Consider the following 24,809-nt stretch of genomic DNA (forward strand, 5'->3'; position numbering starts at 1 on the left):
TCAGGGACAAAAATTACCCCATAGGACAAAGTTTCACGCAAATCGAAAAGCCCCTCTTGCAATCAAAATACGTATCTGTCAAGATATGGATAGAACCATAGCCATATTAAAAGGAAAACATCGCTTCTTTGGTATTTTCACTTGTCGTGAACAATTTTCATACAAAACGTGGTTTATGGATAGTCCCCTAATGCATTTTTTAATCCTACAGTTTTTTTAATAGGTCCAATAAACATATGAAACACAAAAAACCCTAGAATTCTAGTTGCTTTTAAATATTGATGAAACATTATTTCTCCTTCAAATAATGACTAATAAAAAAATGTTTCCGTCTACAGTACTTAAAATCTAAATAACGCTAAGGACCGATTAGCTTTGCCATAATTAGTGACTGTTTCTTCGCTCGCACGTGACAGTGCATCGTTTCGAACGCTTAGATTTCCAGAATGGGCCTTAATTTACGAGGCAGGAATTCGTTAAGTGTCGTTAGTCGCTGCGCTGGAAGCTATGTTGTATTAGTAGACTAAACAGAGCTTAACTAGACAAAACAAACAGTGGAAGCTAAAAACATAAATAATTTCTCCACCTGGGTGGCTGGTTGGAGTTCTGTTTGCCGCACACTTGTTTATTATGACTAACAACACAAAGAAAAGAAATGCAAACTGCACCAAGATGCTCCTTCTTCAGTGCACAGGCACTACTGGGCGTGTAGTAGTAAGTGCTAACTTCTCACTACTCTTAGGTTAAGAAAGACGCGCCACACAAGTGGCTAACTTAGTAATCCACACACATGTAGCCAATCGTTTTAGCTTAGTGTAAGGCTAGGTGCAAACATTGTAGTGGTGTTACGGACCTCCAAAAGGGAATTGTGATAAACTATCGTGTGATAGTTTCCGCTGGCGCTGACTGTCTGTCTATCGGTTGCTCGAGCTCGGTTGCAGTTTGAACGGCGACTAGTCCGGCAGTCATGCTGTTGACTTGGGCCGGAGAACACGCTCGTCGCTTGCAAACCCACGGGGATTTGATTTGATTAAGTTGTTATCAGCCGTCGGTTGGAAACCGTTTCGCGTGGTTTTTTTTTTCGAGTGACATGGTACAAAGTAACCAGCTATAGTGTGCTAAAAAAAGTAGTTAAATTTTTCGGTGGAATATAATCAACAGCAGAAGTAATTGGATCGAAAAACGACACGTGCCCGTAATTGCCGGTTCAGCGCGAAAATAAGCTAATTGAAGGGCCTTGGTTTAGGCGTGGTGCAGTACCAGTTCCGAGCCGGCAACGAAGTTTTTATTCGGCGAGTAGCTGATATCAAATTGGTTCAAAATGGTAAGTGCATTAAATCTGGCGTTGACCCGGTGAAATTGTAAAAGCAAAAAGCAAAATTGAGCCACAAAAGTTTCATCTAATTATATGGATAGGTAAACTTTTTTTAAGGGCAATGTTCGTGATTTTTACGTCATTAGAACGTGATTGTAACCGAACTCAGTTTTGAGAATAAATGAAATAATAACAAGTTCGAGTAACTAACAAATTTGATGTTGCAAAATTAATAAAAGCATTTGTACTCTTATACCAACAATGTTTCTGCACGTTATCAATGCCTTGGGAAGCATGAACAATAAGGTCCCCAGAATGTCAAGCAATTTGAATACAAAAATGAAGGGTCGAATGATTTTGCTACACCCACAGGAAACAAATACATCAAAATGTTATTTTTTAGTGTAAAAATGTCAGCGATCTGCCGTCCTCACCAACACAAGCAACTGGTCAGAAAGAATAATATGTTTATGCTTTGTCCATCTCATGTCACCAAGCGCTCCATGGCGCGGTGGTAGTGTGTTGGATTAGCAACCAATAAGTTGATGGTTCTAATCAGAGAGAAGGGAAATTCTCTTTGGTTCTATCCTCGTTCGGTCAAGATTTTTTTTTCTGAAATACAATCAAACAGCCGTTGGAAATGTCGATAATTGTCGGTACGGGCAAAATTGCCATACCCCTATATCGCAAAAAATGCATGAGGACAGTTTTCATGCAGATTCTGATATACTTCTACACAGAAAAAAATAATGTAAATTTGGAAACTGTAATTATTGAAGGTTGAATATTACCTCTTTTATGATGTAATTTTACCTCAATTTAGACTGAAAAAAGTGACATTACACCAGAAAAGTGGTAAAATTACACATTTCCAGAGGTTAAATTCAGACATAAAAGATGTACCCCTTCCCAGATGTAATATTACCATGATTTTTTTTTCTGTGTAGCAGATTTGTAGCAAAATGATATTTAGGGCGGTTCATCGCGGTTGCATACGAGTAAGAAATTGCATGCAATATGAAGAATAAGCGAATCGCATGAATTCTACTAACTACACACCAACAAACTGGTAATAAAAACCAATCAGCCATCAAAAACAAATTATTTTTAATGCATAAAAGCCATTGTTGAGTACACAGAAAAAAAATCATGGTAATATTACATCTGAAAAGGGGTACATCGCTTATGTCAGAAAAATGTGTAATTTTACCTCTGAAAATGTGTAATTTTACCACTATTCTGGTGTAATGTCGCTTTTTCATTCTAAATTGAGGTAAAATTACATCATAAAAGAGGTAATCTTCAACCTTCCAAAATTTTTTGCTGTGTATGATTGTCGTCTCCCCAGTATAAGTACAAACAACACACCAAACTAAGCCTGCTCCGGTGGAGGCGCAGGTCGGCGGTTCGATTCGCAATCTAAAGGTCGTCAGTTGGCACTCTGAGGTGGAAGGTTCCTTGGGATATCGGGTGCTCTCCTCATTCAAGCCTTTTGACTCCTAGGTTCGAGCAGAAACTTGCCATAGAGACCACAAAAGACCTTAGGGTGTCGTTAAAGTGGATGGTTTGGTTGTTGGGCGTTTGATTCCCTTTAATATTTTGAAGAAATCCCAAGCAGCATGTTTCTTGTTCATCAAAATCATCTATTTTCTATGAATTACAGTAATTTTACATGAAACCAGAACGTTTAATAAAATTATTTTTAGTAACTTAAAATTTTCATATTTGAACAAAAACTGAGCATGTTTACAAAAGCTGTTAATTTTTGTTTACAAATCATTTGAGAAGTGGTTCAAATTGCAATCTTCTTCAACTATTCTAAACTGCTCAACTTCGATAAACTGAACCAATCAATAAAACTTAGAGCTTGTTTCAGTGACTGTAAAAGTACGGCTTATTTTTAAAAAAAATTTGCGATTTATTCTAAATATTTGAAATCATATTTTTTTGAATTCTACAGTAATTTCAGGTCAATTTAACCCAACTTATTTTTAACCCTGGCTTGGGATCAAGTGTCCCCGGGAATCATGCACACTCAAACCCCGATGGTTTGACACCAACTGTTGTCAAACGAACGGGGTCACTTTTTAGTTTGACACCCTTTTTACACGGAGTTCACACACATTACCAAACGTTTGTTTTGATAGTGTGCGTGAGCGCCGTGTAAAAAGTGACAGTTCGTCACTGTTTAGTTTGACTTTGACCAACCAACGGGGTACAAACTAACAAAGTGTCAAACGAAAAAGTGACCAACCATCGGGGGTTGAGTGTATTCCCAATCTTCCCACTTCACAACGGTGATATTTGGTAGAGAAAAAAAACGTCCATTGCACTATTTTAAACTAATTTGGATCAATTTCTACTGAAAATGGATTGTTTTTTTAAAAGAAATTTGCACATGAACATTTCAACAAATTATTGCTTCGAATATGACCTGATGAATTCAAATTTATTGAAGTAGTCACTTTTGATGGACTTTTAATGGCTCGGTCAATAACGGTCACTGTGTAGTGAGGTTGCGTCAAGTTGTGAGGTTGCGAAATTGTTTAAAATTTTGCAATGGTAATTTGTCTTGCAATTGCTCCAGAATTTAGCAATTTTTCATTTAACTCACCAAGCTGTTTAAAATATAAATTAAACCACCTATGTGGTTGGTGCCTTCCTCACTCCAAATCTTTTGATATGGAGTCAACTCATCAATTTCATTTCATTTCAACTTAAGAAATGTTGGTAACGCATAGTCATACAGACACAGATACACAGTCAGTCACACATTTGTTCAGTTTTCGATTCTGTGTCGATAGGTGTACATGAGCTTCATGTGAAAAAAATCATATTTAGAGCTGGATTATAGCCTTACCTCAGTGAGCAAGGCAACAATCTCAGAGTACCTTGTTCAGATATTTGAAACTACAGTCTACTCCCTGGCTGTCGATCTTCTCGATATCAATCTGTCGATCCCTTCAATCTGCATACTCGAATTCTCTTCATTCCTCGATATTTTCTCTTGCTTGAAGGATCTCTTCCTCGATGGTCCCTTGGATTCTGTTTGCTTTAAAAATCTTTCCGGTTGTCAATAATTTCACTTTCTCATGGCTTGCATAGACATTTTTCTTCGCGAAACGAAGCTTTGAAGGGTGTTTGACATAAGTTTGTTTTTGTTTGCTGGACGTTGCCATTATTCTCTCCCATAGCTGAGTATCAAGAAGAAAAAAAAAATCAATCGAGTCTTCCTTTTGTATCGTTCTGTAAACTGATGATTCTCTTCCTCGACGGTCCCTTGGATATTGACAGCCAGATAGTCGACTGTATATGCAAAGCATAAAAAAATATTTTCAGCTTTTTAATGCACTTTTTGAGTGATTAAAATTTTTAAATACCATGTGTTCCTTCAACGTCAAACGAACAGGTCATGACCGCTTGTACTTCCAAAAACATAATCCAATGTCGCGCATTTTAATCGATCCATCAACCGATCAATCGAACCATCAGTAGTGGTGGTAGAGTTGAACTCTGCGGGCTCAGAGTGGAAATTTCCATCAAGTTCTTCGCCGGTTGTGGCTCGTCGATGGTCAGCCTTCGCATACACGCCATAACAGAAGCATAATGTTGATGGACGGTATGCTTAGCCGGTAAAGGGTTTCAGCAGGGTGATGTCTTAGTTTGTAGTGCTCGGAAGGTTGTTGGCTATATGTGAGTGAATTTTGATGTTATTAATTTGTTTTTATTATATTTTTTGATCATGTTGTTTATCACGTTTCACTTCCAATTTCAATATTGTTATGATTAAACCGCTGCACAAATATATTATTTCAGTTCACAGTTGAAATAATGTTTACTCCAATGTTTGCTCATTGCCTTTGATCAAGTTTGCTTATATTTAAATACGGACAGTATGCGCATAATCAAAGAATTTGATAGTGCAATTTTATCATAATTTGCCTTCCGTATTGGAATAACAAAGATGTTTACATCTGTTTTGAAATACAATTAAGCAGATTAGAATTTATATTTTTTCCAGACTCGATTATACGAAATCCTCAGAAAAATTTCTCATCGGGTAGTAATCGATTATAATCGTATAATCCAAAATACAGTTACCATAAAAATCAATGAATTATTACAACAAGTATTCTTTGACTGTTGCCAACCTGAAAATTATCATAACACTTCGCCGTCACATGTGAGTATCTCGCTGACCGCGCGAAATTGATTGAGTCCAGGGCGTGCTCTATCAGACTCGTGCATCTCGTGTGTCTGTGTGCAAACTTTTTTTTTGTTTAGCTCTCTTTCTAAGAGCCTCCCCACATAACAATGTTATCAACCCACTTTGCTTCCAAATGGTGGGACCAACATATTATCGAAACCGGTTTCCACGACGCGTGATTTTGATAAGAAGTGAAGCGAATGGGAGACAGTTGGTTGCACAGTTGTCAAAAAATGTGCAAAAGTACTTTTAAAATTATAAACTATAAAAATTAATCAAATTTCTTTGGAATAGGGAAACCAAAAATCAGGAAATTGAATTAAAAACTGAATGTTTACATTATTTTGTCCACTTCAAACTCACTGTCGATCACTGTCCAAAAGGGGCTCGATGGGTGACAAATTAGTCGCTATCGCCTTGGTTCGTTGACAAGCTATCTCATCTTTCAGACGACATGGCTTTCGGTCAAGCATGCTATCATCAATGGGAATAGTGATGTGATAATGAATGGAGAAGCACTTGGCCAACAATCACAGTTTGAGTGTATTTCGCATGGTGCAGCACGTGCTGTAAAGATTGAGCTTTGTTTTGATGCTCTTTTGATGGTGGTTGAGCGGAAATCGGAGGCTCGATCAATCTTTTACGGGAGATATGGTTTTGACAAACAGGAAGGGCAATGTGCGCAGTTTGATTTGCATTTATTATTTGATTGCAGTTCTCAGGTACATTTGGTGATAATTTATTTGGTAAATAAAGGTGATTCAATTGATCGGATCTGCTCAAATCAATCAATATTGATGCTTTGCCTTAAGCACTTACAAAATTTGATATGAAGCGAGTTTTTGCTGGTTATAGTAGAACTTTTCTGCATTTATTTAGAAAAGTGTTGCTATTCGATTCTGTTATTTTTGGTACAGAAAAGTAGGCTATTTCGTCGTTCAAGAATGACAGGAAAAGTATGAAACTATTTACGGAATTGCAAAAAGATGTATTTATTTCGAGTATAATTTTCTGGGAAAATCTGGATAGTTGAGATTTTATTTCAAAATTCTTCAAGTTTGAATACTCTGCCTAAAAATCAACACCAAAAGTGTAAAAAGTAGGTTTTTTTGCTTTTATTTTGGGTGCTCTAGGAAACACTAGGTGTTCTGTTTCATCAGTCACAAAGGTGGTTTAATGAAGTGATCCTATCGCACACGCCTTGGCAAACATGCGTCAATGGGAGGAGGACACAGGCAAGAGTTCTGGAAACCTTGCCAATTTTCTTCCCCAAAATTGCTTTTATTCTTCTGCAGCACCTTTTTCTCGAGAGCATTTCTCTTTTGCCACACCACAATGAACCAAAATGAGTGTGTACTAAGAAAAAAAAAAAAAACGTGGAAGAGACGCCAAAAGTTTGTCTAGACGAAGCCGGTTATCAGCGCTGGCGATCGAAATGAGATGCTTTGTGTTCGGTGTTAGGTTAGTAGCAGCGATGAAAAGCTCCCAGTTTTGCTTAGTCACCTCATCATATCCAGCGGCAAAGCTGTTTTTTAATCGACGCATTCCCGTGGCAGGTGGAAATTGGCTCAGCCGGAGGATACAGTTGGCTTTGGGTCAAGTTTAAACCGGATTCTGATGGGGTGAGGGTATAAGATCTGAGGAAGGTTTTTTTTTAATTCGCAGCAAAAAGAGTAATGAATTGAAATGTTAAGAAAGCTTAGACAACAATAAAATTTGCAAATGGTAAAAACCCTTATCATAACACAGTTTCAGATTAAATATGAATAAAAAGTGGTCGATAATCATTACTTCCTTTTCATTCAGATTAGTGAATCCCAAAGTCAACCAACCATGATAAACCATCCATCGGAAGTGGTTTAACAATAGACACCGCTAACGACCTACCATTTGTCAGCTGCCATCTGTTCCATTTAAAAACAAACCCTCGATTTTACATGGTAATAGCTAATAATCATTTGAAAAAAGGTTGGATGAAATGACGTAAAAGAGCGGTGCGTCAATTTGACGTTCAATAGGTCGATGTTCGCTAAAATGTAAAGTGTAAAACCAGTTTTCAACTTGTAGGTTAATAAATGCGAATAAACTTTGCACAAATCAAAATTCAAACTGAATGAGCGAGTCATTGTCCCCAAGGACGATTTTGATAACTGAAAAGACCATAAACAATAAACAGTCGACTCTATGGCTGTCGATCTTCTCGATATCAATATTGCTCCATCTGTCAATATTTTTTTTCTGTCCCTTCAAAAGCATGCTTTGATTTTCATGTTCTATAATTTGATACCTCCCGTTCTCGACGATCCCTTCAATATTGACACAGAGAGAGTCCACTGTATAGTCCATCGTTAGCCAAAGTGCAGATAACACTTTCGCAACAACTTTATGGTTGGAAATTACATGGTTTACGAACGGCAAAGATAAGATTTTAGCCCTGCCGTTTGGAAATTTTCACGATTCCACAACGATAAGGGTTTCCTATCAGCCCTACGGCTGGGAATTCCTTTGATCGTTTAAAACCACATTTTTAATTGTTCCTGTTTGTTACTATACGCATTGACGAGATTGTTCCTATGAGAGAAGAGTTCATGTAGATGTGGAATCTCTGTTTTAAGTAATTTAATGTATATTTTTAAAATGTTTATATATAATTCTTAAACTATTTAATTGCAATATAAATAACAAATAAATAAATGTTGAAACGTGAAGTGATATAAAAAAATTATTTACTTTAACCCAGGAGCAGTCGTGTTCGTGTACTTCGACACACTTCATAAACACTTGTAAGAAACGTCAAATCACGCGACTGCTCGTGGTTTAGGAAAAAAAACGTTTATTCAAAAAGTTGAAATGGTATTCAATTATTTCCGTCAAGTGATGAAAATCAGAACAGCACTATCAATATTGTTTACAATGAATATTTGAATGAAAAGTTTAGCTAGTAAAAGTATTTAATTAATTATTCAGTCATTTACTAATTTGCCAAAAAAATAAAATAAAAAAATCACTGAAAATTGTTTTTAATCTTTGTTTTACAAAGGTCAAAACAACTTTCAAAAATGTTTTACAAGCTTTCGCCTGATGTTATAATCGATTATAGTTATAATATCATAGCATTTTTTTACCCCTTCCAATGCCTACTGTTGCTTCTTAACCTCACTCATAGTTGAAATTTTTTCGACGACCATCCAATTCGAAAACAAGCCTCGGGCCTGCAAAGTTTGGATTTTTTCAGATAATTAGCTCCAGCAAAAAGATATGCGTCGTTACGTCCGAGACGCAATTAGATCTATCTGGGAACGATTTTAAAAAAATATATATTAAATTAATGCCAATTTTGGGGGCCTGTACCGAGCTCCACTATACTCAAAACTTATACAGTATGTAAAAAAAGTATTTACACCCCTTGGGCACAATGCACATTTTGTGATGAAACATGTAAACAATTTAAAGTTTGACAGAAACCTAGTACTACGTTTTGTTCAGGAACTCATGCCGAGCAAAAAGTAAGTTTGATCCACGAGAACAAAAATTACGAAATTCCATACACTTTTGGCACGTTGCTCAAACAAAACCATAACAACGTTTTTACTTAGGTATTTAAAAACGTGGGTTTTATAGAAACCCAAGATGTTTGGGTATCAAAAGATCGGAAATTTTATGCCCTTTCCGATGGCATATAGGTTGACTTGTGATACTTGGACCGGTTCGGATGCCGGCGGATTTTCTGACGACGTATTTCCGGGTTAGTACGAAATTCCAACGAAAAATCCATTCTATCGATACAAAGACCCCCAAAACAGTGTTATACCCACTCCAAAATGTTTATTTAGCAATTTTATGCAATTCTATTAACATTTAGTTAAATTAAAAGTTTGCAAAATTCAGTTTGGATAAGTTTTATATAGAATTTACAGAGTTATATAAATTTTTATACTAAGTAGTTAGTAAACTTTATGTTCAATCCAAATTATTTTTTTAATCAGTCAAAGATGCCTATTTGGAGTTGGGAGACTGGATTTATGGTGATTTGTCAACAAATAACTTTACTCATGTTAATTTTTCGAAAGGTGTTCAAACTTTTTTTGCACCTTTTTTTATTTTTGTAATAGTATTTGTTTTATAACTTTTTATAGAAATCATCTTTTCATGAGCTTTTTGTAGCAAAGTGTTCAGCATGAGTTTCTGAACAAAACGTAGTACTAGGTTTCTGTCAAACTTTAAATTGTTAACATGTTTCGTCACAAAATGTGTATTGTGCCCAAGGGGTGTAATAGTAGTTTATACAACAAGTTGCAAAAAGAGGATTTTTTCAGCACGAGTCGTACATTTATCCAACGAGGTTCACCGCGTTGGATAAATACGAAGAGCGCTGAAAAAATCAAGTTGCAACGAGTTCCATACAACATTTTTTGCAATTTCAAAAAACACACACTGAGTGAAATTTTATGTCAAATATTCATGTATTTTGTCAATAAATCGTTTAAATCAAAAACATGTTGAAAAGTGTTACTTTTCAAAACAAGTGCTGAAAAGTTCAACTTTTCAGCACCCATTTGAAAGCTAAACAGTAGAACTTTTCAGCATTTATTTTGAAAAGTGTTGCTATTCGATTCTGTTGTTTTTGGTACAGAAAAGTAGGCTATTTCGTCGTTCAAGAATGACAGTAAAAGTAAGTAGTTTCACGACGGAATTGCAAAAATACTTTTTTTACATACTGTATATTCACCAAAACATGCGCAATACGGTGGATCAAATCCGGGCTTTCTCAGGGCTACCCCCTGAAATCAAAGATTGACCCATCACGAGGCCAAATTCCAAATTTGAGCTCGTTCTGACCACGGGAACCCCTCCCTCTAATCGTTTGAAGTTTGTATGGGAAAAATCGTCAAAATGTATGGAGAAAAGCAACTGTTTCATTTTTTTAACCTGTGATGGGCGCAATAGCCGTCCAATCTTTTTCAATTCTCAGATGTAGAATCTTCATTAAATTTTGAATAACTTTCCCGAAGACGTCATATTTTTAGGATTTTTTGCTGAAAAGTTGCTGAAAAGGACCGTTTTTGCACAGACTACTCTAAGGGTCTACCAAGAGCAGGCACTCAAAGGCGTGAGTGCTAGCTGTTTTGGTTTTTTTTCTGATACTTCAAGTGGCTTCGAATCAGAAGGAGAGTCATTATATATATTTTAGTAACACGGTTTTTATTTGATTTATTAAAATAACTGTCCAAATCGGTCCTGAAAAGTAAGTATGGCGGGAACGAATTGACATACATTTGTTCTTCCACTTGTGAGCACTTGAGACCAATGAATTGAATTGGAGTATCCGAGACTAGTGGAAATTTTTACACACTTATAAACTGCTACTTAAGCATGATTGTTTTATTCAATTCAAACATTGTTCAAAATGTTTGTCAAACATTTCAACTTCAAGTGAACCACCAAGCATGCAAATATCAAAATTTTCCGGATCACGAGCCCGGCGAGTGTACCGGCTGTCACTCGGTTGGCACATGAAACCAATCCCTTCCAGCCTGCATCCACCCGCTTGATTGACAGAACCATAGTGGAGTGATTTTGGGTCCGATGGCACAGAACAATTCAAGCCTCGCGGCTTCGAAGGCAGGTTCAGATAAGGCCACACGTCGCGTGTACCGTTTGATAGCTGCGTGTTGCCCACAGCAGTCCCTTTCGGCTGACCAATCGGCTGGACTTCGGGGTGTGGGCGGGAGTATCCGGGCTTATCACAAGGTTTGTGCGCCGAAGAAGCTGCCGACTTCGTGCCCAAGGTAGGTTCGTCGTCTACGTCACGGGCGCCGAACGTGTGACGTCTTTGGTTCGAGCCCCGTCGCCAGCCTGTATAAATATTGGCATATTATTCGAAGCCATTGTCAATTTGAAACAGTTTCGCAATAAGGTTGTACGCAGTGCTGCGGCTGCTGGTGATAACTGTTGAGATTCTGGAGTGATTCTTGGAAGAACGTACGGAAGCTGTGATTTGTTATATTTGAAAATTTAAGTGATTGGCGCAGAAGATTGTGTTTCTTGTTGGACGAAAATCAAATTAATTGGAAAAGTGCTGACATCCAAACAAAAGTGAGTCGAACGTGTTTTTTTTAATTTTATCGAAACAATCCATAACCATGAAAAATCTTGTTCGTACAAAAAAAAACGTAAAATCTCAATTGACGTAATAGATGCTCAATGAATAAATGACTTAACGCCTTGTACTGGGCAATCTGAATGAATACTCACTACGCACAGTTTTTGCACGATGCAAAAGGAACAACCTTACATGTGTAATTAATAATACACATCTTACAAGATAATTACTGCATCACTTGATCTGTTTCTGGATAGAAGCTAACGTAACGTAACTATGTGAACTTGTGACTGGCGTGCAGAAAGTTTAAGTTCAACTCTCATGTTTATTGTACTGCATTTTGAAAATTTTATTGCATTTTTTTCGAAGCATACTAAGCTTGTATTATTCTAAAAGAATTTTCCCGTATCAATTGAATCTGGAAAAAAGAGATGCTACAGGAAAAAACTTTTATTACGCATTTTGCTGAATTTCAATGTTTTTGGTGGAATTTCAGTTAGAATTTATTAAATCCTTTAAGGGATTACATACATCTTAAACGACAAAAAAGTCAGTGGTTGGTTGAGCACATACTTAATTTTATTTAAAATTTGTTTTCATGGCATTAAACTATACATTTTCATCTGTCATCAACACAAATTTGAATACTTTTGACTGTATCATTGCGGAGATATAGCTATATGAAGTAAGCAGTTTCAAAAACCGGGTGCCACGATAACTTAACGCTGCCTTGACCAAATCGGCTCAAAATTTTGGTGAAGACTCGTTAAACTGGTTCTGTGTGCATGACAAAGGCCAATTTTCAAAAAACTTATTTGAGAAAAAGATAAAAATATTTTTGCGTTTTCCATATAAAAAATCGTCAGTTTTTGATTATTGTATTTTTTTAAAAAGCTAAATTTCAGCTTCGTCATGCACACGGGATAAGTCTAGAGAGTATTCACCACAAATTTTAGCTGGCACCCGCAAATCAACTCGGTGTTTCGAGAAAAACGCTCAGAAAGTTTGACAGTCCACTTTGCACACGGCAAAATGTTGAGCTATAAATCGTCTCTTACACAGTTTAATCATGTTATATCTTCATGAAACTTTGTGATTGAAAATAATCTTTTTGGAGGATTCAATAAATTTCCTGTAATATGACATTTTGTGATTTTCTACATGTATGTAACCCCTTAAGTGCAAATATTTTTCGAAGTGTATAACCTTCTCCAACCATCCTTTGTTTTTATTTCCTTGAAAAGTGAATAATTCTAGTTCTTATACATTATAAAAAAATTAATAATCGCTTAGTGACCAAGAATATGAAATTGTTTCCGAAAAACGTCGCAATTCAGAAATTTCAGGGACAGTAGTTTTTAGAGCACTTGCAAGTTTCAAAGTTTAGAAATCGGTGTACACATTTAGTTGGTTTGAGTCTTTGCTAACCGAAACCAAACAGGAAAATCAAAATATTTGCCTCATATGTCCCGTTTCGCCCAGTTTACGGTACATAATACAAGTTTCAGAAACATTTCAGCACATCCAGACGGGTGCCAAATCTCGTTAAAGCTTCAAATATCTATATCTCGGCAATGATATAACCAAATATCATCAATTTTATTTTATTAATAGTTTGAAATGTACATTTTGATACACTGAAAACAGATAAATCAGAATTTCCAGTGTATGCCCATACCAACCCTTGATATTTTCCACCCAGTCAAAACAAACAGGAAACATTACCATACTGCAGTGTAACTTGGATAACACGTATTTTGTATTTCTCCAAACCAAAAGTTTGCTGTTGGTTATGTTTTTCCATAATTTCGTAGCTGGCCTAAGGTCACGTTTAGCTTTGCTAAAATTTAAAGATTGTCTTCTCTTGCTGTCGATTGCCAAGCTTTTTTTTTATGCAAGATAAGTTTTCTTTCCTCTGATATTGACAAAATATAACTTTAGCAAACATTTGTTCAGGTGTTTTTAAATCTTTGGGTTCCTTGCAGTTAAAAACATTTGTTTTAATTTCGGCATATTTGTTTTCCTATTTGTTGAGTCAGTACTGTTATTCAATATGATTCATCTTTTTATTGAAGATCATTTTCAGTTAAATTTGAATTTTGTTTTGCCAATCCAATCTGCCATTCCTCACAATGATAATGCTCCACTCGATTACTTAACCAACTCAAACTTATCTCTATTAGCGCTTAAACCATTCACAGAACGTCTGCTCTGCAGAAGTCAACAATGAGTTCAAGTGAAAAGCTTTCCCACTGCAGCAGTTTCCACCGCACCCGCCAGGTAGTTACTCTCTAATCCAAGAACAAACGCGCGACCATCGGTAACTGGAATCTTCTGGCCGCCGCAGTGCGCCAAGGTTTAAATTGGAAGAGTCAATATTGTGCTCCGTGTCCATCTTAATCGCTCGAGTGGCTACCAACGAAGATAGGGGGCAAACATTGACTAATCTGACACTTTCTCGTGCAATCGCAGGGTCTGGCGTTGATGCAAACGTGTTGAGTCACGTTTTATAAGTTCACGGAAGATCTGGCTGCGCTGCGCTAGGAGAGTGTCTTGGACGTGTGTCATAATAACTGCGAGCAGTTTATGATTTCGTCACCATCGTGCTAACTTGTCGTACGTGCATTTTAGGCCAAATTGAGTTAAGAACGCCATATTGTGCAGCTCACAATGCCTCACCTTTTGACCGTCACAGATCCCCAAAATTCGATTTCAATCCTGAGATATTCAACGAAAACCGAAAAAACTCTGTGCATTTTTGTCACTTTATATATGAAAGTAGTTTCAATCTTGTTGTGCTATCTTGTCACTCCATGAAAATTGATGTAAGTGCGACAAAAGGCCAAAGGGATTTCAGGCCAGGAAAGTCAGGATGCGTTTGTCGCATGTACAAGCTAGACTACCGTAAACATTTGTAATTATAACTCGGGACTCCAGCAACCAACTTCAACCAAACTTTGGGACAATGCACAGAATGGTCAGCCAAACAAAACGTGTTTGTTATTGTTTACAGTGCGTGCTCTCGTTTTTGAATATTCAAGGTCATTAAAACGCGTTTTTCTCGGAACGTCAAAATGGCGGGTGCGACAAGATAGCACGACGACGTCGATTTGTTAAAAGCTGATAATCGTGAAAAAGTGTTGCAAGTTTTTCCAAAGAACTGAAGTGATGAAATCATACTTAATCAAACAATAAACGATTTTTTCAATCGACTTCATTAAGAATCGATTACATTCGTAGTTACACGGAATTGACGCGGCGCCACGCACCAAACAACGTGTTTCGGACACGGTCGTTGAGGGGGTTTTTCTGTCACATCAGTCACGAACTCTTTTTGTTGAGATTACTAGGTGGCATCTTAATTACTGATAATCGGACACGCTGCAATGAAAGAGAGAGAGCTGAATTAGCTCCGGTTTGGGTATAAAAATTAATTATTTGCGTCATTCCTTGAAACATTGTCTTCTGGTGAATCGCATTGTGTAATCTTTGAGTTAGAATTGGAATCATGTAAAATGAAAATGATTTGGCTCAATTTTCTTTAAAAGTCTGCAATGTGCCCGTTATGCGTGATTTTTTTAACACCATGTTCTCAACTTTCTAATTCAGTCACGCCTTCAATACACGACTAATAATCGTATTGTTACAACAGTTTTGTCACAAAATCACCATTCAGTCTGGACGGTGTTTGTACAGTTCTGACCACGTTTTTCGGCGTACTGTCTGGTGGCGAAAAATGTGCTGGTAATTCAAATTAAGTGCCATTTTAACGAGGTGTCACCCAGTCAACGGGAAAGAGATGTTGGTCGATGTTGCACTAGAAAGTGGATTATTAAGAGCATTTAAGTATGGAAATTGGCTGTTTTGTTAGTAGCTTAGTAATGCATGAAAAATTGAGTCTTTTGAAAATATTTAGAAATTGTTCAGAGAAAAATATAAATTCGATGATATAAAATTTGCTTCGCCAACAATATTTTCTCTTACAAGTTCGAAAAGTGTACACGTGATGATACTTTTTGGTATCGATTTTTGTAATCTTTTGTAAATTTTTGTGATGATTATTTCGGATTGTACATGAATGCCACAAAAGTGGTAAAATGTCTATAATAAAAAAAAAAAAAAAAAAATATTTCGGAAAATTATATAAATTTTGAGACACATTTGATTTAGAATAAAAATTACTAACGTTTCTTTCTTGATCAGTTTTTCTTGAAAACGATCTATGGCTTCATCTTAATGACAAGCGGTGTACTATTAGATTCTATCTGCATCCTTTTTAGGGAGTGTTATCAACAAATCATTTTGCAAATATTCAAAAAGCCTCTTAGCTATCTTTCTTAAGCTGGCGAGCCGATCGTGCGATGATGTTTTTTGTTGTAGTGGAAATGATTTTACTCTCTAAAAAGAAAATTTTGAAAAAAAGTATTGATTGTTATTTGAGCAAAATTTCATATTATAAACTGATACTACAATTGAAACATATGAAAAGAGCAAAAAAAGATATTTAAGCAAGCGAGGGAGAATAATTCAGAAAGAGGGAGAGAAAGAGAATCTGTCGTGTGATTAGTGGATCATCGTCATCATTGTGACTATGTGTGCTTGCCGATGCTGTCGGCAGTGTGTGCATCTAATTAGTCTCGGTGCTGTATCGCGAGCTTGCATCTAAGTCGCACACACCTCTCCGAATACATCAACAGGAATCTGTTTTTAGCGGGCCCGTCTAATGCCACGGTCAAGTTTATGTACCTATCAGCCCCGCACCACAACAACTGGGGTAAAAAGTGAGAAGTGCATCGAGTTAGAGTGGGCGTGTGTTTAGGGAAATTTTTTTATTACTTTTTTTATAGTGAGAAGTAAAAATTTTTGAAATAGGGAGATACCTGAACAACTCTCACAGTTTATTTTTTGTATTTTTGGTCCTAACAAGTTTCCATACAATTTTGGCAGATGTCCATATAAAAGCAAAATTTCTATATATATATATATATATATATATATATATATATATATATATATATATATATATATATATATATATATATATATATATAAAAAAAAATAAAAAAATATTGCACAAAGTGTTGATCCTTTTACTACATTCTTATTTTTGTTGTTCAAAATTTATTCAGCAGTGTTGCCATTTTTCCACAATGTCATGATTATCGAAGACCCACCTTCATGCTAGGTTATTCCAAATAAATCATCTGGATCATGTATCCCAGTTTAAATGACCTCTTCAGTATTTATGTAAACTTTTGATGTCAAATCTCAGTATTTTGGATGATGATGTTCGGGTCCAGGAAACTTTAATGATTTTGAAATAATAAAAAGATTTTTTTATAAAAACTCAAAATTTCCAAAGTCATAAGTAATTTGAAAGATTACGTGGTCTCATAAAAATAGAGGATATTTGTACTTTATTCCTCAATTTAAGCAAAAGTTTAACTGTGCCAACGAGCATTTCCCAGTTTTTCCTAAGAGAGTGTGACGCACACCGTCAATCGCGATTCCCCTTAAACTGGCCGCACGTGGATGGGTCGTTGGTTCTCTCACTAATAGAGCTTGATCACCGATCAGAGTACGACTTGGCCGGCTAGCAGCGCTACAACAATGAATCAAATTGTGCCAGAAAAAAAAGATGTCACCTTTGGGGCGGGAGCCCTCCGTCTAATGACCAATGGCGACCATCATCGACGTCGACTCTCGTGTGCCATTCATTATACGGAGTGTGTGCGATCTGCTAAAGTAGATATTTCGGAAGTACTACACAGTGTGGGGATTGAAGCAAATTGTCCACCCCACTAAAAAGGGCAGCAGCACATGTTGTCCACAACTCTGGGACTAATGAGGTGAACACAACTCAAACAGCTGAATCGTCGCCAGTAGTTGGCTTGGTGGCGAGCGTTGACGAGGACGTGCCCAAATCTGTAATCCGTTGGCGGGTTCGTGACTGCGAGCAGGATCTGATTTTCGGGGGGATTTTTCCGGCGCGCAATTTCGCAAACGGTTTCTCCGAGTGAATTCGCGATTCTGAAAGGAAGCTTTGCATAGCTTGTGATTAGAGGCAATTGGAAGTAATTTTTCTCACCTCCGAGGGAAGAACAGACACGCCATACTTGCATTGTTGCACGAGAGTACTTGGGTTGACGTTTTGTGTTTTAAGCAAATTTGCAAGCAATTCTTGGTGGCGGCTACGTGAGCTGGTGCTGGGTGCAATGGCGAGACTTGTAAGTTATGACTTGCGTGATGAATCTGAAACCACTTTATTTTTTAAAGACACAAAATTTGTCAACGTGAACTTCATTAGAAAGCATAGTTTTTCAAAAGCCCATGCGTCTACATTGAGTTAATTTTTTTTCTTTGAGTTGTACAAAGATTTTTCAAAGTATTGTCCCAACTGAAATTTTAATGGGACGCCAGTTCTTAGACAACCTATGTTCAATTTGAATCAATGTCCTAACTCAAATGATTTCTTGCTATCGACCTATTAATCGTCTGTATACTGCTTTGGAAATCTCGAAACAAAACTTGATTTCTTTTCTAAGCTTTGTAATATCTATTTAGTTTCCAAAACTTAAGCACAATACCTTGCACTTTTAAACATTGTTATGATCAACAGTTATTTTTTTCAAATCCTTTAAAATATTCAATTTTGGAAACTCTCAAATTAGGTTTTTGTAGTTTTCCTAAGAATCACCCATTGCTGCTTCCTAATTTCAAAATTGTGAGTATCAATATTTCAAAAGGGCTATGCTCGATATGGTGTTGGTTAAATGTAATCACCGTGATCTATAGAAACCTTGAACATAAACATTAGCCTGGGTAAAAAAAATTAAAATCAAATAAAAAAGTATATAAGATTACCCGAAAGAGTACTCAAAAATTTCCACCCATTTGGTTGAAAACTGGCTTGCCTTGAACAGGAAATGTTATGACATTGACAAAATCACTTTTAAAGCAAAAAACGGCAAAATCCTTCTTCCACGTGATGGCTGATTGACTTGTAGCGAAGATGACCCTAGCAAGTAGGTTAAAACGCCCATAAAAGGAAAGGAATGTTTTATCTTGCTGGGAAAAATCATTCCAGTAATACAAAAAAAAACGCTATTTTAAATCTAGCTCTCTTTATAAGTAACAAGCGATTTATGATTGTCACGTAAAACATTTTTTTAACTGAGCTTAATTTTCAAATGGAAATTTGATAAACAATTTTCTATTAAACATATATGATTTTGTACTAAAAACCCGGACATACATAAGATCTTAATTACCTCAGTTTCCGTTACTTCATCTAACGCGCATGTTGGTAATCAGCATCAGCATAGACAATCTACAAAGGTTCAATTAGAATTTCTTTCGTCCATCCACAACGTGTTTGTCACCCGTTCTTCGATCTTTATCAGTCCCGCAGTTCAACGATGATAGAAGCAACAATTATCGTACTCTAACTACCACCCAAGACTCAGCATAGTCCGGTGGCGCGTCAATCAAACAAACAGCTGGGAGATAATGATCTCGCATATCTCGTCTGTTTTGAGATGGGATGTTTGTCCACCCTTCATGACAAGTTAGCGAGTTTGCTCCGAGGGGGTAAATAATTGTCATCATCGGCGTTTGGCGAAGCTGATGAGAGGTGGAAGAAATTACTGGTCCTGCCAGGTAGATAGCTAGAATGAGTTCTAGGAACGACTCCTCCCGATATCCAGTTGGAACCGCTACTACTCGCTCCTATAGCAGCGCTGTTGTGAGTAATGGCAGTCAGAAGTCAGGGCCAGTTTCAACTAATTGCAAGCCATCAGGTACACACTGAGCAACAGGAGCTCAATCTTCTCGTTAATTGATTCGGTCTCTAATCGAGGTATCAACGTAATTCCGACACTTCATTTACTATTCAAATGAATGGATCACTAAACGGCGGCCAGTATCGCACGGCATGTGTTCCTCTCCTCCTCAACCAGCTGATTCAATACTCCAGCGTGGAACTATCAATCAGTGATATGTTTAAAGTGCACTCGACAAGTCCACCTGGTGCAGGTGCCGACTTTAGAACGAAGCGCCACCGGTTGATAGCAGCTAGCAGCAGTAGCGAACAGGTTTTCTCCGTTTTCCAGTTCCATAAGGTTCAACGATTCAACGGTTACAACAACAGCAGCAACAACAAGAACGTGCGTCGCGATATCTGGCCGGCGGCTAGACGACACGTTGTTGCTGTTGAGCGAATGAACTTCACCTTTGGGAGCACGAGCATGGAGCGCGTGGTGATTCATAGCAGTCACTGCGCGCGCTGAACCAGTTGGAACAAGGGGTGTTTGAGCCGAATCCAGCAGAGGGAGAGCACTGACTTAGTGGAGAGATGAACCAGCCAGGTTTAGTTGGGGAAATATTTCAAACTTATACCTCAGTTTCCGTTACTTCATCAAATTTATACCTCTACTGCATCTAGAATGGTAAACTTTTTTTTAAATTCATTGAATTTTGATCTTTTTGATTTATGAATACCGTCATCTGGGGCGAATCAGAACAGCTGTTTTAGCCTTGTTACTGCACAATATTTGAATATTTTTAACTAGTTTTGGATAGAATGAACAACATTTTTTTGGATTTTTTTTTATAGTTTATTCGTTTATTTTTATCCAATTTGCAGATTTTTACTATTTTAGCAAACTATTTTGCTAAACTTTTGAAAGAAACATACTTGTTCACTTTTTACTTAGCTGTTTGTCACTGGATTTAAGTTGAAAAAGCTTTTTTGAAGCTATAATTACGGCTTGAGTGTAGATATGTCAACATAAGATGCCTGAATTAGTATGGAAGTGAAATTAATATAAAAGCCGTTTATAATTCCTGCTTCTGTTGTAGATGGTTTTTGTGCTTTTTTCAATCATTCTATAGTTCTGTCCAGTTCTAGAGTTTTTAAACTTCTGTAATTAAGCAAATGTTTTATGCAATAAAGCAAATAATACATTCAACTTTCAATTTAAGCTTGCAGATCTTTCTGCAATGTAATTAAGTTTCAAAAGAAGGAAATTCAGAAGAATGTCATATCCAACACAAACTAATCAACCTTCTTTTTTCTTCTTCTCTAATTTTTTTTTCAGATGGCACGCAGCTTCATGGACCTGCTGTGGGACTACGGCGTGTTCATCGTGTTCATCATCTTTTCCACGCTGGTTCCGCTGTGGGGTCGGTTCTTCGGTAAGAAGGAGAAAACCAAAGCGGATTACGTGTTTGGCGTGGGGACGATCTCAATGGGCGCCATGATGCTGTCGATCGCGCGCGGAACGCTCGGAGTGCGGTCCTTTTTGGGCTACCCGAGCGAGCTATTCTACCGGGGTGCGGCCATGTGGGAGACGCTGTACGGCATGGTGACGGCCTATCCTATCGTGTGCTTCGTGTTTATTCCGGTGTACTTTAACCTTGGGGTTACCTCGGTGTATCAGTATTTGGATTTGAGGTTAGGACTTTATACTTGTCTTGCGTTTCAAAAATCTAATTGTAACTTCCTTTCTACACAGATTTAACAGTCGCCTGGTGCGTTGCTTGGCATCCGGAACGTACGTGATCCGATCGCTGCTCAACCTGGGCGTTACGGTGTACACACCGACCGTGGCTCTGAACACGGTGATTGGAATCCCGTACTGGGCATCGTTGCTGGGCATTTCGGTCATCTCGATCATCTTCAACCTGCTGGGAGGCTTGAAGGCGGCCATCACAGCAGACGTAATTCAGGGCGTCACCATGATCTTGATCTCGTTCGGAATCATTATCCAGTCGATGTTTAGTGTGGGAGGATTCGACAAGATCTTCACGACTCCGGCCGAGGATGGTCGGTTGAACTTTTTCAACTTTACTGGAGACTTCACCGTTCGGGTGGACACGACCTCCGCCTGGCTTGGTCAGCTTTTCATGTCGTTGAGCATCTTTGGCTGCCAGCAGAACTTTGTCCAGCGCTACCTTAGCATGAGCACGTTCAAGGAAGTTCGCCGTACGTTAATGAGCAACATTCCCGTCGTGATTGGATTGTTTTCACTCGCTTGGATCGTCGGAATGGGAGTGTACTCAGTGTACGCCCAATGTGACCCGATGGCCGCCGGATACATCAACAAAATGGACGAGATTCTGCCGTTTTTCGTTGAAGACAAATTCTCCTATCTCCCGGGAGTTCTGGGCCTGTTTATGGCATCGCTGTTCAACGGAGCACTCAGCTTGAACGTTTCCAACCTCAACTCGCTGGCCACGGTCACGTGGGAGGACTTCCTGTCGCATCTGCCGCGATTCAAGGGAATCAGCGATAAGCAGCAACTGAACATTATCAAGTTCATCGGGTCGGTGTACGGGGTGATGGTAATGGGAGTGGGCTTCGCCGTTGGACTGCTGTCGGGCGTCATCGAAAGCAGCATGCTCATGACATCGGCTACCTCGGGTCCACTGCTTGGTGTTTTTCTGCTGGCAATGCTGGTCCCCATGGCAAACTGGAAGGGTGCCGCAACTGGGATGATTGTCTCTCACATCATCACGCTGTGGATCACCTTTGGGAGTCTGACAATCGAGAAGGAAGTTATGCTTTTGCCAACATCCGTTGAGGTAAGATTCTATTATCTTTGAAAAGAAAGCCCATTTTCTAACCTCATTCTTTCACCCCCACAGAGTTGCACCAATGAAACCTTCTCCGCCGGTATCATCAAACCCTCCAAGTCCTGGCTCCTATCCAACACTCCCCTCGAAGTGGAGTCCGACTTTTCGTATCTGGACAGTCCCTTTTCCGACCCCCACAACCAACAATCCTCATCCTCCTCCTTCCCGGACAGCCTCTACTCGGTGTCCTACATGTACTACAGCCTCATTGGTACCTTCATCACCGTGATCGTCGGAACGCTAGTCAGTTACGCCACCGCTCACCGGGACGACGCCTACGACCACAAGCTCCTACATCCGGCCATTTATAGACTCAGTCGGCTTCTGCCCGGGAAGGCGCGCAGATACGTCAACAATCCGGACATTCGTCCCAAGGTGCGGATGGAGTCCAAGGTTCCACTCGACAAGCTGGAGCAGGACAACTTTGGCTTCGACGGGCAGTCCGAAGCGGTGGTGGTGGTAAGCGAGAAGAAGGTCTCACCCCTGGAGCCGGGGATTTTCGTCGTCAGTTTGAGTGACAGTGAAAAGAGTTCCACCGTTGAGAAACAGATCGAAACGTACCGGAAGCTGGACGAAGATCTGAGGGAAGTGAGGACGTGAGCTTGGTAGCTAATTTTAAATTGTTCGTTTGTTAAGCTGGAAACTGTAGAACATACAAGACTGTGATACGATGTAAGCAATATGAAACAAATCCAGATTTATTGTTTGTTAGTTTTATTAGAACAATCAAGTAGTTACAGCCAGGGTCAACGTAGTAGAAAATGTGTTTTTATCTAGACTAAGCATAAGAGTACAACTAAGATACGCAATAAATCTCCATCATTATTTAGTCATCGAAGAGTTTTATTTTGTTATAAACCGGCCAGCTCACATTCCGGACACTGTCTCAACTACCTTATCACGCATACTGACACGTTCCATCGCGGAAAACAAGTTCAAGGTTTTAAAAATTGACAATTTTTTAAACTTATTACTTATGCTGTCAATATCTTTTCGCAGAAGGTTGTTTTTGAACTAGTTTGAGAAAGTATAATCTACGTGTCGTTGTAATGATAAAATTTTCCCTGCTCTTGTAAATCAAACTTAAAACTACAAAAAAATAAATTACAAGCCATCATTTGAAAAATCTAAAGAAAGAATCTAGATTTTTTAAAGGGTCCTATAAGCCATTGTGTTGGACCATTAAAAAACTCTAGAAATGTTGTTATTTTTTCAGCGATTGAGCCGAAAAATATCATTTTTGCATTAACTAGTATCAAACGATTTGAAATATGCATAAAAAAATTTTTTCGCCCTCTGTTTTTATTGGCTCATTTTAAAAGGTTAAGGTGACATGAATTTAAATTGCATTACAGTACTTCTTAAAATGTGCTATTTTCCATTTATTATGTGTAATACCACATATTCAACATAAATTGATGGAAAATTACTTTAATAGAGATATAATATTCAATCATTTTAGTTTTTAAACATTCAATATTTTTTCAATCCGAAATATTTTTCATAGTCTGCATCAAGGATGGATGAGGAATCAATTCAAGTAATAAAATGAATGTAAGTAAATTAAGTTACGTAACGTCAGGAGCTGTGATATCAAAATGATAAGTTTGTTTTTGTCAGTGAATATGTATTTAAATTTGACATTATTATAAATGAGAATAACTTTTCTCAACAATGCAATTCACGACTAGTTGAATCACCAACAAAAATGATCGTAGTAAGCCTCGGGTGTGTGCGGATCGAAAAAAAAAATCGCTTTCAATTTCCTCCTTCAATTTCGTTTCAAAAAGTGCGAAAATTTCGGTTATTTCTGCCGATATTCAGTGGAGAAGGTGGTGGTTGCAGAAAAGACGTCTGACGGTGGTTTCCAGCGTGACTTCAGGAGCACATCTTTCTGGATTTTCCGAGCCTGTTGCAAAAAATTGAGCTGCTTTTTGGATTTCAATGTCAACGTTTCCTGGTAGCAACTCATCGGCGGATGGTGATCTTCATCCGGTGCGTTTCCTTGGACAACCTTTGGGTCCGTCGGTGACGTTTTCAAAGTCGGCGAAAATGCGTATAATCAACCATCTGCTGTTTCAAGTTTGTCGACGGATCTCAAGTTAATCAAAACGGACCACTCCTGATACTGAAGATAAAGCTGGTATTGAAGATACATAATTTGGTGAGCCCGTTCTTGTTATAGTACAAAAAAAACTTTCACTTATACGCTTACATTCACTCATTCCACTCAAGACTAACTACGCCAATTTCCACTAAATACACGGTAGGGTGTTCCCTTGGTCGTTCGCTGTGAGTTGTGGATTGCCTGCTTCTCTAATGAAGGTTCGACTGAGGGGGCATGCTTATTAATTTCTCGTCGCTCCATACCCTCAGTGACGTGATGGGAGCAAGGGCGTCTATGCGAAGTGTCCCTACACCCACTACAAATTTCCGGCGCTTGGGGTGGGAAGAGGGAAACCATTTTGTTCTATGCGCCGGTATTTGTAGCATTCAAATTCGTGCAAAAAAACTTATGCACGTGGGTGTACAGATTACGGAGTAAAAGA

General features: G+C 38.1%; 1 protein-coding gene across 3 annotated transcripts; it reads left to right on the forward strand.

Annotated features, from left to right (window-relative positions):
* Window positions 1–947: 947 nt before the first annotated feature.
* Window positions 948–23,093, forward strand: LOC6033679 (sodium-coupled monocarboxylate transporter 1). 3 transcript variants are annotated; one of them, XM_038267061.1, is made up of 4 exons: window positions 948–1,324; window positions 20,724–21,079; window positions 21,141–22,209; window positions 22,273–23,093. In XM_038267061.1, exons 1-4 carry the CDS (start codon window positions 1,322–1,324, stop codon window positions 22,858–22,860), a joined length of 2,016 nt encoding a protein of 671 aa, XP_038122989.1. In that variant the 5' UTR covers window positions 948–1,321; the 3' UTR covers window positions 22,861–23,093. The 3 variants fall into 3 exon arrangements, with proteins under 3 accessions (XP_038122989.1, XP_038122990.1, XP_038122988.1); XM_038267062.1 differs by lacking the exon at window positions 948–1,324 and adding an exon at window positions 11,414–11,618; XM_038267060.1 differs by lacking the exon at window positions 948–1,324 and adding an exon at window positions 17,506–17,852.
* The last annotated feature ends 1,716 nt before the right edge of the window (window positions 23,094–24,809 follow it).

Source organism: Culex quinquefasciatus, chromosome 1, assembly GCF_015732765.1.
Source record: "Culex quinquefasciatus strain JHB chromosome 1, VPISU_Cqui_1.0_pri_paternal, whole genome shotgun sequence".
Taxonomy (NCBI): domain Eukaryota; kingdom Metazoa; phylum Arthropoda; class Insecta; order Diptera; family Culicidae; genus Culex; species Culex quinquefasciatus.

What these genes read in the sequence shown, in the direction of transcription:
- LOC6033679 (XM_038267060.1), top strand. An exon ending in TATCAGTATTTGGATTTGAG is followed by an intron (nt 21,080 to 21,140) that starts GTTAGGACTTTA and finishes CTTTCTACACAG; the next exon opens with ATTTAACAGTCGCCTGGTGC. An exon ending in TTTTGCCAACATCCGTTGAG is followed by an intron (nt 22,210 to 22,272) that starts GTAAGATTCTAT and finishes TCACCCCCACAG; the next exon opens with AGTTGCACCAATGAAACCTT.